At 36.7% G+C, this 15,032-nt stretch overlaps 2 protein-coding genes across 3 annotated transcripts; both read right to left on the reverse strand.

Moving 5' to 3' along the window:
* Positions 1 to 2,778: 2,778 nt before the first annotated feature.
* LOC103999189 (protein PHOTOSYSTEM I ASSEMBLY 2, chloroplastic) lies at positions 2,779 to 11,455 on the reverse strand. Of its 2 annotated transcripts, none has more exons than XM_009420856.3 (5): positions 11,279 to 11,455; positions 9,985 to 10,070; positions 7,368 to 7,551; positions 4,529 to 4,621; positions 2,779 to 3,360 (listed from the first exon to the last, which is right to left on the reverse strand). In XM_009420856.3, exons 1-5 carry the CDS (start codon positions 11,382 to 11,384, stop codon positions 3,230 to 3,232), a joined length of 600 nt encoding a protein of 199 aa, XP_009419131.1. In that variant the 5' UTR covers positions 11,385 to 11,455; the 3' UTR covers positions 2,779 to 3,229. The 2 variants fall into 2 exon arrangements, with proteins under 2 accessions (XP_009419131.1, XP_064983051.1); XM_065126979.1 differs by having other exon boundaries at positions 9,985 to 10,054; positions 11,279 to 11,453.
* A 936-nt stretch (positions 11,456 to 12,391) lies between these two features.
* On the reverse strand, positions 12,392 to 14,288 carry LOC135623918 (AAA-ATPase At4g30250-like). Its single transcript, XM_065127382.1, has one exon. It carries the CDS (start codon positions 14,156 to 14,158, stop codon positions 12,572 to 12,574), a length of 1,587 nt encoding a protein of 528 aa, XP_064983454.1. The 5' UTR covers positions 14,159 to 14,288; the 3' UTR covers positions 12,392 to 12,571.
* Positions 14,289 to 15,032: the final 744 nt, after the last annotated feature.

Consider the following 15,032-nt stretch of genomic DNA (forward strand, 5'->3'; position numbering starts at 1 on the left):
ATCGCACATCCCATCATGCGTTTGCCAATGCATTTAAAATCAAATATGGTTCAATGCATATATATATATATATATATATATATATATATATATATATATATATATATATATATATATATATATATATATATATATATATATAACCTGGATATTACATGACAAATGCTACCTCACTTAATATTATCTAAAATTACAAAATTACCAAGATGAACATGATTTATATATTCTATAATATAAAATTTTATTTATTTATTTTTTAAAACTTTTCTTTATATTTACCTATAAGGTTGAAATTTTATTTATTGTATATCTAGGTCATATGAATTTTTTTAAAGATTACATATTTTTATTTACTTATTAATTTAAAATAAAATATATGTATTCACTCTTGAATAAATATTTAAAATATTAGAAGGATAAATTTATCATATAATCTTTAATATATTTTTGAAATATAATTTTGTCAAACAACATTTACGTGAGTACATACTTCAAATATAGTTTTCATCTATTATTTACCAATCACTCAAAGCACTTCACAAAAACACATTCACTCAAGTCTTCTTATCCAAATGCATATTAAAAATATAAGCATATTTCTAAACATACATGTATGTATATACATATATACATATATATACATATACATATATACATATACATATATATATATATATATATACTAAACACATTTAATGGTGGTTAACTAGGCTTTTCAGAGGGATATTAAGGGGAAAATATATTAGTTTTTCTTGCAGGGGTATATGTGTCAGTGAATTCAGGGAAATACCATACATTTTGAGTTTTTCTTGGATGGAACCTTTTTTATTATTATTTTCTTCTCCTCAAACTCCTTTTTCTGTCTCTTCAGTTAAAATTCCCCTCTTCTAAAAGCTCCAATTCATTAAATCACTGGCTATCCTTAAATATATTATATTAAAAATTTTAAGAAAATAGTTATTAAATTTTGAGAAAAATTCTTATCCATATCAAATAGTTATAATTGGTAAGTAATTTTTAGATATTTTTAATTGAAAACTAAGTTGCATGGGAGGCATTTTCTATTAGTTGGAATGAATACACTGAATCCAATACCAATAATTCCAACATTCCAACATTAATCACTAAATCAATTTTATATTTATTTTTATTTTACATTATAATAATAATAATACAAGCATGAAAGAAACTAAATCGAAGATATTAAATAGTAAAATTACAGGATCTTCATCACTTACCTTTATAAAAAAGAAAAAACAACCATCATTGAATGTAAATGATAGAAACTATATTTGTTAAGGCAGGAAGAATATAAATGAAACTGTGACAGAGTATTATTGCATGTATATTGAATGATATAAACTGCAATTATGTTGGCGTCTATGAGAAGCTCAAGATATGTTCAACTTATCTTGTTTGCCACAGCCATGCTCATCACACATTATGATGAGTGAACTCCAATCCATCATGCAGGAGTTGTCATGTTTTGAGAAACAAAAACAGAGTTGAAAGCTCCATCTCAATCTACCCATACTCTTGACTTAAATTCTTAGAAAGTGAACAACATTGTTTCTAGGGTCAACTTAAATGTTGGGACCATTGAAATAAATGGGCATGTTAGCTCTCTCTGGGGAGAAACTTGGTTGTCCTAAACACCTGTGTTAGAGTGCTGCTCTTTCCATATTCTTGACTTAGTTTCTGGGAGAAGTGACCAACATTGTCTCAGCAATTAATTCAAGGTCAGCTTACATGTTGGGAACATTGACATAAATGAATATGGTAGCTATTTGGGAAGAAACTTTATAGTTTTAAACACTTCTCATATAATTGATTTGATAGTTTCTGAGAGAAGTAAACAACATTGTCTCTAACTATCAATTCAAGGTCAACTTACATGTTGGGAACATTGATGTAAATGGAAATGCTAGCTAATTAGGGAAGAAACTTGGGAGTCTTAAAAGACTTCTGCTGGCAGTCCCCAACATGAGAGCCAATTCCATCATTCATATCATCACCAAGATAGTGAGAGGCAACCCAATCCCTTAGCAAACAACAAATGAAAATAGTATAATATAATATTCAGCTGAGTGATCTGAGGAACACAGCAGCTTCATGTGGTTGAGCAAATTAACAAGCCATTATCCGAGCTAATTTAATCCCATGCCTTAACATGGTTGAAAGAGACTTCATTTATCATCATGGTAATTTTTATAGATCACAATGACAATTTTACGAAATCATTTATGATGATGGAAATTGATTGTCATACTAAACATGCTCATGCCTTCCTCGTCTGTCTTAACGCTACAATGTAAGAGCTTTCTTCTCCATGGCACTTATATTTTATATGCTATATAAGATAATAATTAAAAATATATGAACATATTTCTGCCAACTCAGTTATGGAGACTGACAAGGTTTGAATCTTTATTCCACGTATTCAAAAAGCATAGCTAATTTTGACCAGTAAGACCCTGCTGGATCATAAAGTTTTGGAATCAAAACTTCATCATTTATCTTAAAAAAATAAAAAAACATCTGTATGAATCTTATCTTTAAAAATGACTTATTGTAAGCTCCAAAATCTCTAAAATTTCAAATAATACTGATTAAACCTAACAAAGTATTAATTATGTCATGGGTGGGTGCCATTTCCACTTGGTACATGAGAACACATTACATGAGTCATTGGTAAGAGGGTGGAGTATCAAAATACAAGTAGAAAAAATGATAGGAAATGCTACAATGGAATCCACAACTTTGTAGTAGTTTCGGAAATAATAAGAAACAAATGAATATTCATAGCAAAAAGCAAGTTGGTTCATAGTATATATATATGCTCACATGTCTCTCAAGCATGAATCACCATTGACCCAGAAATAGGAATACATTAGACCTTTTTACCAGTTGAGCTCAAAATATGCTTCTGCACAAACATTTGTGATCTGGTATATACATTAAGGAAATATTTTTTTCTAAATCAGCACTGAAGCATTTGTGAAAAATCCAGACTATACTAACTTCTTGTTGTGTGCATCCTTTTTCCATCAACAGGTTGGTTGAAGTTAACAATCAACCTTGTAGGTATGCTCATAAGCTCCACAAAAGAATCCATATAACCATTGCTTTGGTTGGAATGGTAGATCATGTAATCAAACATGTAGTTCTGCTACAAATAAGAAATTATGGGCAATAAACTGCAAGCTGTCGAACATGCCTGGAACAGTAGTCAAGATGTGGGCAACAGCCTGCCATTATACATCTTCTCTAGCAACTTTCGTGCCTCTGGTCGCCGAAGAAGCCCCTTGTTGTTGGGCAAGCCTGTGCCAAGACAAACTGGGCAGACCAGCTTTCCACGACCTGAACCATCATGTATAGCATTCTACTCAATGAGTCTAAATTTAATAAAGTGGTCAATCCTTTTAACAATAAAAAAGGACATGTTCCAAAGTTCATGCATGAGGTCGATTTTCCAGAACAAAATGAAGCTGGCAAATAAATAAATAAATACAAGGGCATCTTGTAGGTGAAGGAGAACCATTGAGTCCATTAGAAACTTCAATTTTCAATGATGGCTAAAGGAGCAAATGTTTAATAATAACAAATGCACATAACAATTTATGACCTAAACTATAAACTTTTAGAATTTAGATAAATGAGGAATGCTAGCAGAAGTTCATCACAAGTTTATAGCTGCATGCTGAATCACAAGCTTCTTTTAGCGCTACCTCATCAAAATTCAAAATATAAGCATAAAATTTGTGCAGATAAGAGTTAAGTGTGACAGGATGAGTAAAACTACCATATAAAGCTTCAAAACCGATTGAGAATGGGTAAAGTCAACAATATATAGAAACTTAAATAGAAATCTGAAGCAAGACCATAGAAGAATTTAACTTGTATATTTCTGTGTCAGTAGAACATGATACAAGTGAACATTTTATCTATTATGTAAAAGTGTTAAACAATTAACAAATCCAGATAAGTAACAAGCCACACATGTGGTCAGATTTAATAGTGAGAAACATAAAAAATTACAACACAGGATTACTTTGTCAATCTAAATTATAAATGGTGCACCATTCTTTACACTGTGGATATGTATTGACTGTGTCCTGGTAAAACTCTATATGTGGACTATGTGAAAATCCTTTTGCTGGACTAAACCTACTCCTTGATTCCAAACACTCTACCTCTGCATGCCAAAGAGGTTTGAAAGTGTGGATTTTGTACATACTGAATAGTTTGCATAAGCTATGACTGGACTTTTCCTTTTGTGTAACCATATTTGTATAGTTCCATTCATTGGCACCCAGCACAGTGATCATGGGAAGAGAGATGATTAAACTGACAGAGGAATTTGACAGATCAAAGAAAACTAAGTACTATACATCTTAATGTAGCCAAAAACGAAGACACAAATTGCCCAAAAACTTAATGAAGCATACTTAAAAAGACATGCGGAATATATGACAAAGGCTCATAAAACTACATACAAAATTTATTATACAAAATACCAAAGACACACCATAACAATTTGGGCACTCAGTAAACTCATATACATCCTTTGCTCGCTTTCGGTTGAGTGCTTTCCATTTTCCTGTGCCGCCACACATGTCACCTAAGTCAAAGCAAGAGAAGATATTTATCAGAAAAAGTCCTATGGTATCAGTCCTTGAATATTTCCAAATGTTGTCATTTACATGTTGCATTTTGAATGGAATGCACCAATTTAGTATCTCATGTGTATGGGTTCATTCAATGCGGAAATAACTTGTGAGCATGTGTTATCATAAACTGTAACCTCTTTGGCTCAAATTGAAGATTCAATGCTAGAGTGGCTTATCTCTTGCGAGACCACAAATCAACAAGGGAATATGAAATTTGTGATCCATCATCTAGCTTCTTGTGAGCTTGTGATTGCAACAGTTTGCTATCCATTTCACTGTGAGGGAAATAGGGAATCATTTAAACTCTTCACAGACAATCTGATCAACTTGAATTCAAATTGAAGGTAAGGATACCTATCCTTGGAACAGAAGATTCTGAACCAGTGCCTATATTCAGAAGTGGGAGAGATTAAGATTATGTACATATGCTGTGGAAGCCCTTGCTCCTTATACCATCCAAGCATGCCACAGTTATCTTATAAATCACAATTACCAGTTCCTGATGCCATGTTTAGATTTTTCCTGCTTCATACTACAATTGAATTCCTATCATTTGAAATGACCTGTTTACACTAATATCACATTTAAAATGTAACTAGAATATCAACCAATAATAAGATAAAAGGTTCAAACAACATATTTTAGAAAAGGTTGTTCCACAATTAGGAGAAACAAAAGACAAAGCATTAAGAGGAAATTACAAAAAAACGCTAGAGATATGCAGCCCAAAGAAGCAAATCCACTCGAACATCATCGGCTGTTGACATGCATAATTTGTTATCTGGATGGATCCCCCCTACAATATAAACTATTAAGTTGCTACATTGATTAGTACTCTTAAGAATGTGAGGAACCCTCTCTCTCCTTCAAAGTACATATTTGGCAATAACCGATCTCCACACAGGAAACAAAATTAACTTCATTAAGAAAACTACATTAGCTGAATAATAGTGTGTGACAAGGTTGTATGACCAAACTATAGCTAATATGAGTTCTTATGTGACTTCAACAATCATCAGGTATTGAAAATCCAACTAAATTTCAAAAAGGAAGTAACATGATTTATATCCAGACTTAATCCAAGTTTGTTTAATCCTAAACCTCACATGGCTCAACTTGAAATACCAGTGGACTAATTCTGGCACTAAGTCAACTCAAGCTAAATCTTATGTTGCATAAACTCATATCTAAGACAGCATTGTAAGTGTCTTGCACTTAAAAAGAATAAAAACAATAACTTATAAAAGCAGACATTGTTTGTGCAACAATTTACGAAGTCTATGGAAAAAGTAACACGACTTTTTAACTGAAAATTTATGTATTCAAGTTTTCATAGAAAATATTAGGTTCCATTTTTGTCTCGGGTATGGAATCCGACATACAGGAGAGAAATCCAGCGTTTGACATTTTCCTTTGGAGAGGGAAAAGGTACAGAAGGAGGAGCATATTGAAGGCAAAGGAAGTGTGTGGGAGGGAAGCAAAAAGAAAAAAAGAAAAATACAACTATCAAAAGCTCTTAAACAAGAAGAACAATAAGATTATAGGAATACTATGTGGTTAAGCCCTGATAACCCTGGATTTAACCATTTAAACCGAGCAGCATGACAATATGGTAATTGTAGCCAATAGTAAGGGACCAGGCAAAATTGCATGGTGCATGTACAGGAACCTGATTGGAAATGTAAATACAAGTTGATACATACTGGTCTACTGATTTTTTTAATCCTTACTTTAACATGAGGTTTGATTAGCTACATCAACTGACATTAAAGTTGCATCTTATTGTCAGTTTTATTATGGGCCAATTTGTCTACTTGAGTTCAGTTATAGGGCTGGTCAGATTTGGTTGGAGTCTTTAGCGGATCATGTTTTGTTTACTAAAGTTGAGTCAGGGTCTATGTTCTAAATGCTTCTATTAAGAAATTCATAACCGTCTGGACGTCTGTCTCCATTTTCAGTACCTAAACAGTCCTATTAGTATAAAACTCCAGTTAAATTACATGATGGGGTATTTTAGGGAGATCTTAACTGTAAGATGACTTTAGTTTAGTCAAGTGTAAAAATTGTAAGCTGTATTACTATTACAACAGAAGGGGTTCTTTTACTGACACATCACAGACCTTCCTTTCATGCTAGTTATGTTTTCTATGCTTCAATCTCTCCATCACAATATGCAACACCTCATTCTGCTAAAAGTTATCCTACAGGAGATCTTTTATAATTAAACAGCAGAAATGATGTTTCTATAAAGACCTGACCTTATACAGCTTTCTTGATATATCAAAAGAAAACATAATGTGTATCAATACAATTCTTACTGGACAGCTTTCTGCTGGTCAGACCTAACCACAAAACCAATCTTAGTGTCATTGGATCAACCAGAGAGTAGGAAGTGAGTTTATTTCATCAAAACTCACCATTCGTGTAATAAACTGCCAAGGCTTCTTGCATGTTTTCATTTGAATCTCAAGACCTGGTGAAATACCTAATTACTAATTTCAATTATCGAAACCTGAAAATATCAGTGTGAAAAACCTAAGGATTCCACATTTACCTCTTACATCTAATAATATAAAACTTTGATTTCATAAAGCTGATAGGTAGTATTGAAACAGAAATATATATAAGGTAGTAGAACCACTTGAACAACATAATTAGAACACAGGAAAAAAAATATAAGAAAGGAAGATGTCTCACATAATACTACGCCACTTCCAGCACAATTTCGACATACAGATTTTAATTTACTAGAGGAGCCCTCCATCTTCTCTGAGGCAAGTCCAGTGGGTGCATAGAATGAAGGACCAGAGATATTTATTACTGCTAGAGATGCACATAAACAAGTAAGGCATTTACGTCTTGATGGCAGTGACTTAGTTTCCTGCATGAGAAAGTAAGACATTAACATGGTCATATTCCAAAACAAGAAGATTTAGAAGGTTATCAAAATTTTAAACATCTTTTAAACAAACAAGGTATAATCATAAGAGTATCTATTATAGTAATGTATATTTCTGTACATCTAATGAGACAAAATAATAGTACATAGATGATCCTGAAGCTATTTCAGCAATTGGCCCATGATAGCTCACAATAACAATAAGGGTCCTATCACAAACTATATCGTCCAGCAGTTGTCAGCATAATTGGTTGACATTCACCTTGACGCATACAAAAGTTCATAACCAGCTTTCTTATAAACTATTAGAAAAACATGTCTTGTTAACTATAACATGCATTTCAGATAGAGTTGCCATGAATTGGACAAAGAAACTGACATAGATCTATTTGATCTAGACTTCTGTAATGATGACTCAAATCCAATGATTGATTCAGTATGTGCACTGAAGAGCCTAACAGCAGAACCACAGGTCCATCTTGTTTCATTCTTGAGGGAGTCGAAGAAGAGGTACAGTAGAGATCCCAGGAGATTGATCAGGACACAATCAATAAATATCATTGACTACCTAGCTTGCAGGAGTCAAACTGATGAAGGACCGATATGGGTCCCAAATGATACTTCAAACCTTGATAGAGAGACTCTTGAGCATCATCTGCCATATTTTTTAAGTGGTCTTTCTACCTCCTAAAACAAGTTAGTTATAAGCTTGTACATCTAGCTTGTGTAGAATATTAAGTTGTATTGAGTTGAGCACACGGAACTCCCTTTTGCCTGGACATACTGGTCCAGGTGTGAACTGGTACATGGACTGAACCCATTTTGAGCTGTCTAGTCTGGCTATATATATAAAAAAAAACAATTGCATATCCTCCTACTCATGCTCGTGATCGAGCCCTAGTCACAAGAGCCTCATCGTGCATAGTCACCCTCTGTCATGCACTAGGATGCCATTTAGGTGCACTCCTCTTCTCCTCTTCCTCCTTCCTCCACCGCCTCCTCTTCCTTCCTATTCCTCCTCCTTCCTCCTACACCACCTTCGCTTCTTCCTTCTTCTTCCTTCCTCTTCCTCCATTAACTAGTCTTCTTCGGTACATACTGGTCTACCGAAGAGAAAAATTCTATCTAGGTCTGCAAAAGAGAAGATTTGACCCTGGAAAACTGACAAGTTTCTCTCTGATATTGGAAAGAGACAAGCTACCTCTAATTTGAAAAGTGTAGGAAAATTTTTAATCTCTAACCTGGAAAAAGGAACCAGGTAATGTTCTTGATCTTGGCAAAATGCAAAAGAATGAATGTAGAATTTACTCTAGAGATAGGGGTACAATTTGTTTGATCTTCACCAATGGAAGAAATCTTAATGAACAGGTTACTTCAAAGAGTAGAGGAGCCTAACAATGGATGTAGTCAAGTTTTCTGAGCTAGTATAAATCTTGCATCTCCTAGATCTTTTACTTGATCTTTGTATATAAGATTTGTGCTTCTTACTAATCGGGCTTTGGGAAATTTAAAATTTCTTTTATTTCACTCCACAAAGCACAAATTGACTCCCCTCTTGGTGCATAAAAGGTCCAATAAGCCTTTCTGGAACACCACTTCTGTTACAATTGTAATGAAGTTGGGAGCTACACAGGATGCAGTAACAATGAAATCCTCCCACCAACTAACCTTATCCATGGAAGCATATTTTATGTATCAGCAACATAAGTTTCTTCTAAGCAATAGACCAACAAGTCATTAGTTGATTTTTGACTTGCTCTGGATTGTGTTTTACACAGCTCCTTCATGGTTCATCAAGGAGTTTCTGTGTCATGTTTGAGTGCAACACTTATATTAACAAACCTTAACCTAAATTGAGGAGCAATGATGCATCTTTTCATCAATGTGAATCTAGAATACCAATTGTTCCTAGTGCGAGAGCTCGTGTAAACAATGATAATAGTTATATACAACTGCATAAATACAATAAATGATATCCAAATATTTACTTTGCACATGGTTAGGCATTTTTTAAAAAGCTATTTCAAGTTGGTTCCATATTTGTGGAACCAGAAATTAACTATACGTTGGTGCCAAACCCATTGTAGTCACAGGATAGCAGTCTCTGGTAACATACTGTAATGTGTCATCTTTAGAATTCACAATCAAGTGCAGAAAGGGATTAAAATTTGAAAAAGTAGTCTAAAGGTCATGTATGCATGCTCAGTTCATATTGGATTCAATAGTAATCTTATGCCTCGGTAACAAAAGAAGGAAAAAAAGAAGCTTATAGATGCAATACTTCCGTGCACAGAAAAACCCTAGCAGAAGAGAGACAATTTTAGTGAAAGACAAATGTGAATATATATATATATATATATATATAGTCAAGAATTTAAGTTTTAAAGAGCTCCAAAAAAAAGCAGATCATCTAACCTTCATGTTAATTTTGCCCGATGAAGATTCAGGGTCATTGTGCTTCATAGCTTCTTCCTCCAAATTGGAGCTGACATGAAATTTAGCTGTCATTGGATTAGTTAGTTTTGACATGCAAAAGCATGAAGCACTTTGGATGCTGTAAAGATCTATTATTTAAAATTGAAATAAATGGAACCCATAATATATATCGATCACACGTCGAAATAAGTGACAGGTACTTCCTGCAGCAAGTATGAACAACTTAATGGAAGAATATACTGAATACTTTGTTAAGAAGACAATGCAGTAAAAACACCAGCAAATGATAGATGACTTTCAAAAAGTACACAAAATCAACCATTGTGGTTTTACATAAAAACATAGAAGATCAACACTACAGCTTTGAAGCCAGTTACTTGTACAATTGATTGTGAAAAGAAAAGGTACAACATCGAACCAGATTCTTATCTTGCAAAACCAAATTCAAGTCAAGTGTTTTTTCCATTACATACTGTGATGTGTATGGATATACAGTTACAGTGTAGCCATGAAAGATTTTATTGAAAGTTGATAGTTCAAATTCTATGTTTCCACTTATACTGAAAGGCAAGTTTATTATCAATCTTTCTTAAAGAATTTTTTATCACTTTCATCTATGCAACTTTAGGCCCTCTCCTTGTTCTGTTTATTTAGTGCACTTCCAAACTGATGTTATCATAATACAGCTTAAGTACTCTACTCATGTTTCCTACTTTTCCACGTTATCCAATTCAAACCTCTCACTTATCTCATGTTTTCGTTTCCTGATTCTAGTATGTTTTAACAACAGTTTCACATAAAGATACTCATCTTTCATATGCATTTGTATGATAGTAGTTTCTCAACAAACATTGGCTTATCCCCACAAAACAACTGAATCTCCTCAAGGAGAAAGGAACAAATTATTGCATCATTCAGGTCAGGCACAAGTTCACAACATCTGGGTATGCTCAAACGAAACAGAATTAGAGTGCCCAATTTTCTGCAAAGAAGAAAACAAGTCCGCTATCGGGTGACAGTTACAGTTAATTGTCGTTCCTGTCATCATCATCGCTTTCCACTAATTTATACTTCGTAGACAAAAACCCAGTACTATTTCATACCTCAAATCACCGACAGAAACAAAAGAAATTAACAGCTAAAAACATACAAGAAATCTGCAGAAAGAAGATGCCTCAGATCGTGCAACCTAAATTTACTCAAGAAACCTTTTTAATGATATTACAAAATGGTATCTTCTGCCACGATTAAAGTGGGAGAGAAACGAACTCACCGCCACCACTCGCGAAGCCACCGCTTCTGCTTCTCCATCGACTCCTGCAGAAGACAGGAGGGAGAGCGGCCGAGAGGAAGACGCTACAACTGCTCGCCAACTCCATTCCCACCTTTCCTCTCCCACTCCGCTCTGGCGTCTCGGCCACACTTGGGTGCGAAGCAGCAGAGCCCGCCACAACCACAGGCCGGGGTTATCTTCGGGAAACCACGCATAGAAGTGCCCACGCGAGACTCCACGTGGAGTGCCAGCTGCCGTCGAATGGATCGCCGTAGCCGTTAACAGCAACCCGTTACATCCGATTAAAACGGCCGCTATGGATCCTCCCCATATCATAGTTAAAATCTCATTCAGCCAATCTCCCAAAAACATTTTTCTTTAAAGATAACTTAACAATATCCACTAGATAACACCTTAAACATTGATTGATGATAATATACCAAACTCTTTTATCAAAATGGAGGGTTTGAGATATCAACTAATATATTTTTAGCATGTATCAGATACTTGGTAAATATATTGATAATTTATTATAAGATCTCGTCTTTATCATTTATTCTAAAAAAATCTACAAAATAACTCGAGATAATAAATTCTTAATTTAGAAATATATATAAATGTGCACCACCATTATATTATATTTTTTTTAAATTTTTTTTAGCCACCACTTAAAGTTGTAAATATAAAGTTTTTAGGGAAACCAATTATATATCTCTCGATATTAAGATGAAATTAGAAAAATTAAAAGAGTAAGACTCTTTTACTCCTTAAGTTTGACCTCCGAGAATCCAAGAAGTTAATTATATATTAACTCTTATAATTAGTTATATTTAGTATTCTAATTTTATATTTTTAAAAGTTATATTTGGATTCTTATACTTATGAAAGTGAAATATTGAGATCGGTTAAAAAGATATTTTCATAAGATTAAAAATAAAAGATTGTATCAAATGAATATAAATAAATAATTTATTTTATTAAATATAGAGATCTCAATATAATTTTAATAGTATCATCAGATTATATATATATTTATATATATATATATATATATATATATATATATATATTCTAATTAGGTGAGTTTATCTTGCGATTTGATATTTTGAAGATAAAAGGAAAATTAGTACCATCACGATCATAAATTACATCAACAGAAGATGACACAAATCTTACAGTTGGACGGTAGCCTCACACTAATGCTACGGAAGGACCAAAGTCTCAAAAGAACCCTCCTAAAAGGAAGAAAAGTGGATTCGGTCCACCTAAAACAGCAGCAGTAGTACTCGTGCACTATACTCCCCTGCTTTCTGAATCTGACTTGGTCAAACTCCTCAGCCTTCTAAGAAACCTCACCCTCCTCTCCCACCCGGCTCTCCTCTTCCTGCCTCTTGCCTTCTCCGGCGATTCCTCCCAGCTCCATGCCGCCGACCCCTCCTCCTCTTCCTCTCCTCCTCCTCCACCACCGCTGTCACCACTGCTTCCCACTCTCGCCTGCAGCTCCGCCACCATTTTCCTCACTGCCTCCTCTGGCTCCTCCCTGTGCCGTAACAGCACCTCCCCTACCTCCGCCGGTGTCATCTCCGCCCCTGCCCGAATACAACTCTCCGCCACTCTTAACATGTCATGCTCCGTCGCACCGACGTACCGCTCGACTAGCTCCCTCATTGCATGCGCTCCACATGCCCCCAGTCTCACATGCACGTCCATCCTCCCCGGCCGCAGCAGCGCTGGGTCGACTGCTTCCGCATAGTTCGTCGTGAACACTATTACCCTCTCCTCTCCGCAGCATGACCACAGGCCGTCGATAAAATTCAGCAGCCCTGACAATGTCACCCTCCCATCATTGCTATTGCCGCAGCACTCATCTTCGGAGTCAGAACTATCGTTGCTGATCGAAGGTTGGGGTCGCTTTCTTGCTGCTCTTTTCCTGCTGGCAGCAAGAGCTGCTGCAGAGGATTTCGCGGTACCACGGCGGTCGCCAGTGAGGTCGAGAGAGCAATCGATGTCCTCAATGACGATTACAGAGCGATTGCTTGTTTGGATGAGTAAGGAGCGGAGGTCTGAGTTGTGGGAGACTCGGGTCAGCTCCAAGTCGTAGACGTCGTAGCGGAGGTGGTTGGCTATCGCAGCAATGAGCGAGGACTTGCCGGAGCCCGGTGGGCCATGCAGAAGGTACCCGCGCTTCCATGCACGACCAGTGCGGCGGTAGAACTCGCGGCCCGCCGCAAATGCATCGAGATCGGCGAGGAGGCTGGTCTTGACTGGGGGATCGAGAGCGAGCGTTGCAAACGTAGCCGGGTGACGGAAGGGAACAGAGGACCACGACGGTGGCCCGCCGCGGGGAGAATTGGTGTAGAGGCGACGGGGGCGGGAGGAGCGCTCGAGGTGGTCGGCCTTGTCAGATAGGTGGGAAAGGTAAGAGCCGAGAAGAGCAGCAGCCGCGCGCTTTGGCAAGCGGAGGGAGAAGGAGCGGCGCTCCTCGAGGGAGTCCTGGAGGGTGTCGGCTTGGTGGGTCCAGAGGAGCCTGTGGCCGGCGAAGGAATCCTCAAGAGACTGGTTAGGGGAGAGGGAGAGCGAGGGAGCGGCGGCGGAACCGCGAGGGAGAGACAGGGTGAGGCGAGGAGGAGCCGACACTGAGGCGGCAGCAGAGCTGAGGAGGGACTGGTGGAGGTAGAGGTGGACATGGCGGTAGAGGTCGTTGGGCTCGACGGCGGAGGAGCCGAGGAACTCGGGAACGTCGAAGTAGGAGTAGGGGGTGATGGAGTCTTGGAGGGACTGCCACATGGAATGGAGAAGGGAAAGAAGCTGAGAAGGGAGAATGTTTTGGAGGATGGTCAGTAAGCCCAAGAGTGACCACATCTGCGATAGCAGCTCCATTTTCTTCCGCTGCAATCGTTGCTGCTGCTGCTGCTTCCTCCAACTAAGCTTCGAGTGTTTGTATCCTTGTGGATGAAGGTTGGTAGAAAGTAGAGGACGAGGGGGCAATGTCTAAGGCTTATATAAAGGGTAGAGAAAGAGAAGGGTGGCATTGGAGGGAATCGGGCAGCATGGGAATATTGGGAACAGTCCATGGAACGAGAGAAAAGAAGATAAAGACATTAAAGTGAAAAGAACAGAGCAGCTAAGAACTCTACTTTGTGTTTTGCTTTTCTTTGCTTCTTTTTGCTTTTACTTTTCCTTTGTTTTGCTTTCGTGCCTCGAGGGAAGGAGAAGGTGATAGTGATGGAGGAGGGAGAAGAAGAAATGCTTGTTTGAGCCCAGTCCGTGCACACGAAGAGTAGCTGACTTGCTGAAACTTTCTAGCTTCATTTATAATGCTTCTTTAGTTCATGCACAAGAAAGATAATATGGAGTTAGCTCAATTCTCATTGATACAGCATCTAAGAAATGCATCTCGTTGCTAAAATGTTTGATATTTGTGTGTAAATGAAGCCCCATTATAATTTGAGGATTTTATTTCTCATTTTTTAATATTATTTACATCGATCTTAGAAAAGAGATCACATAATCAAAAAAGAAAAAATCCACATTATGTGGGGTTTGATTTGGGAACAATGAGGCCATGGAAAGTCATTGGAAGTGGAGCAAGGAAAGTTATAGCATGTTAGAACCGAGAGAATACACGATTTAGAGTAATGTTGTCGTCTACAATGTGAGATAGCCTCCCTATCTTCAGGAGAATTGACATTAAACACCATAAAATAGAAGGTTGGATGATCCATAAAGTCTTCTATGGGTGGTAAGATTCTTG

The sequence above is a fragment of the Musa acuminata genome, chromosome BXJ2-9 (assembly GCF_036884655.1).
Source record: "Musa acuminata AAA Group cultivar baxijiao chromosome BXJ2-9, Cavendish_Baxijiao_AAA, whole genome shotgun sequence".
Lineage (NCBI taxonomy): Eukaryota > Viridiplantae > Streptophyta > Magnoliopsida > Zingiberales > Musaceae > Musa > Musa acuminata.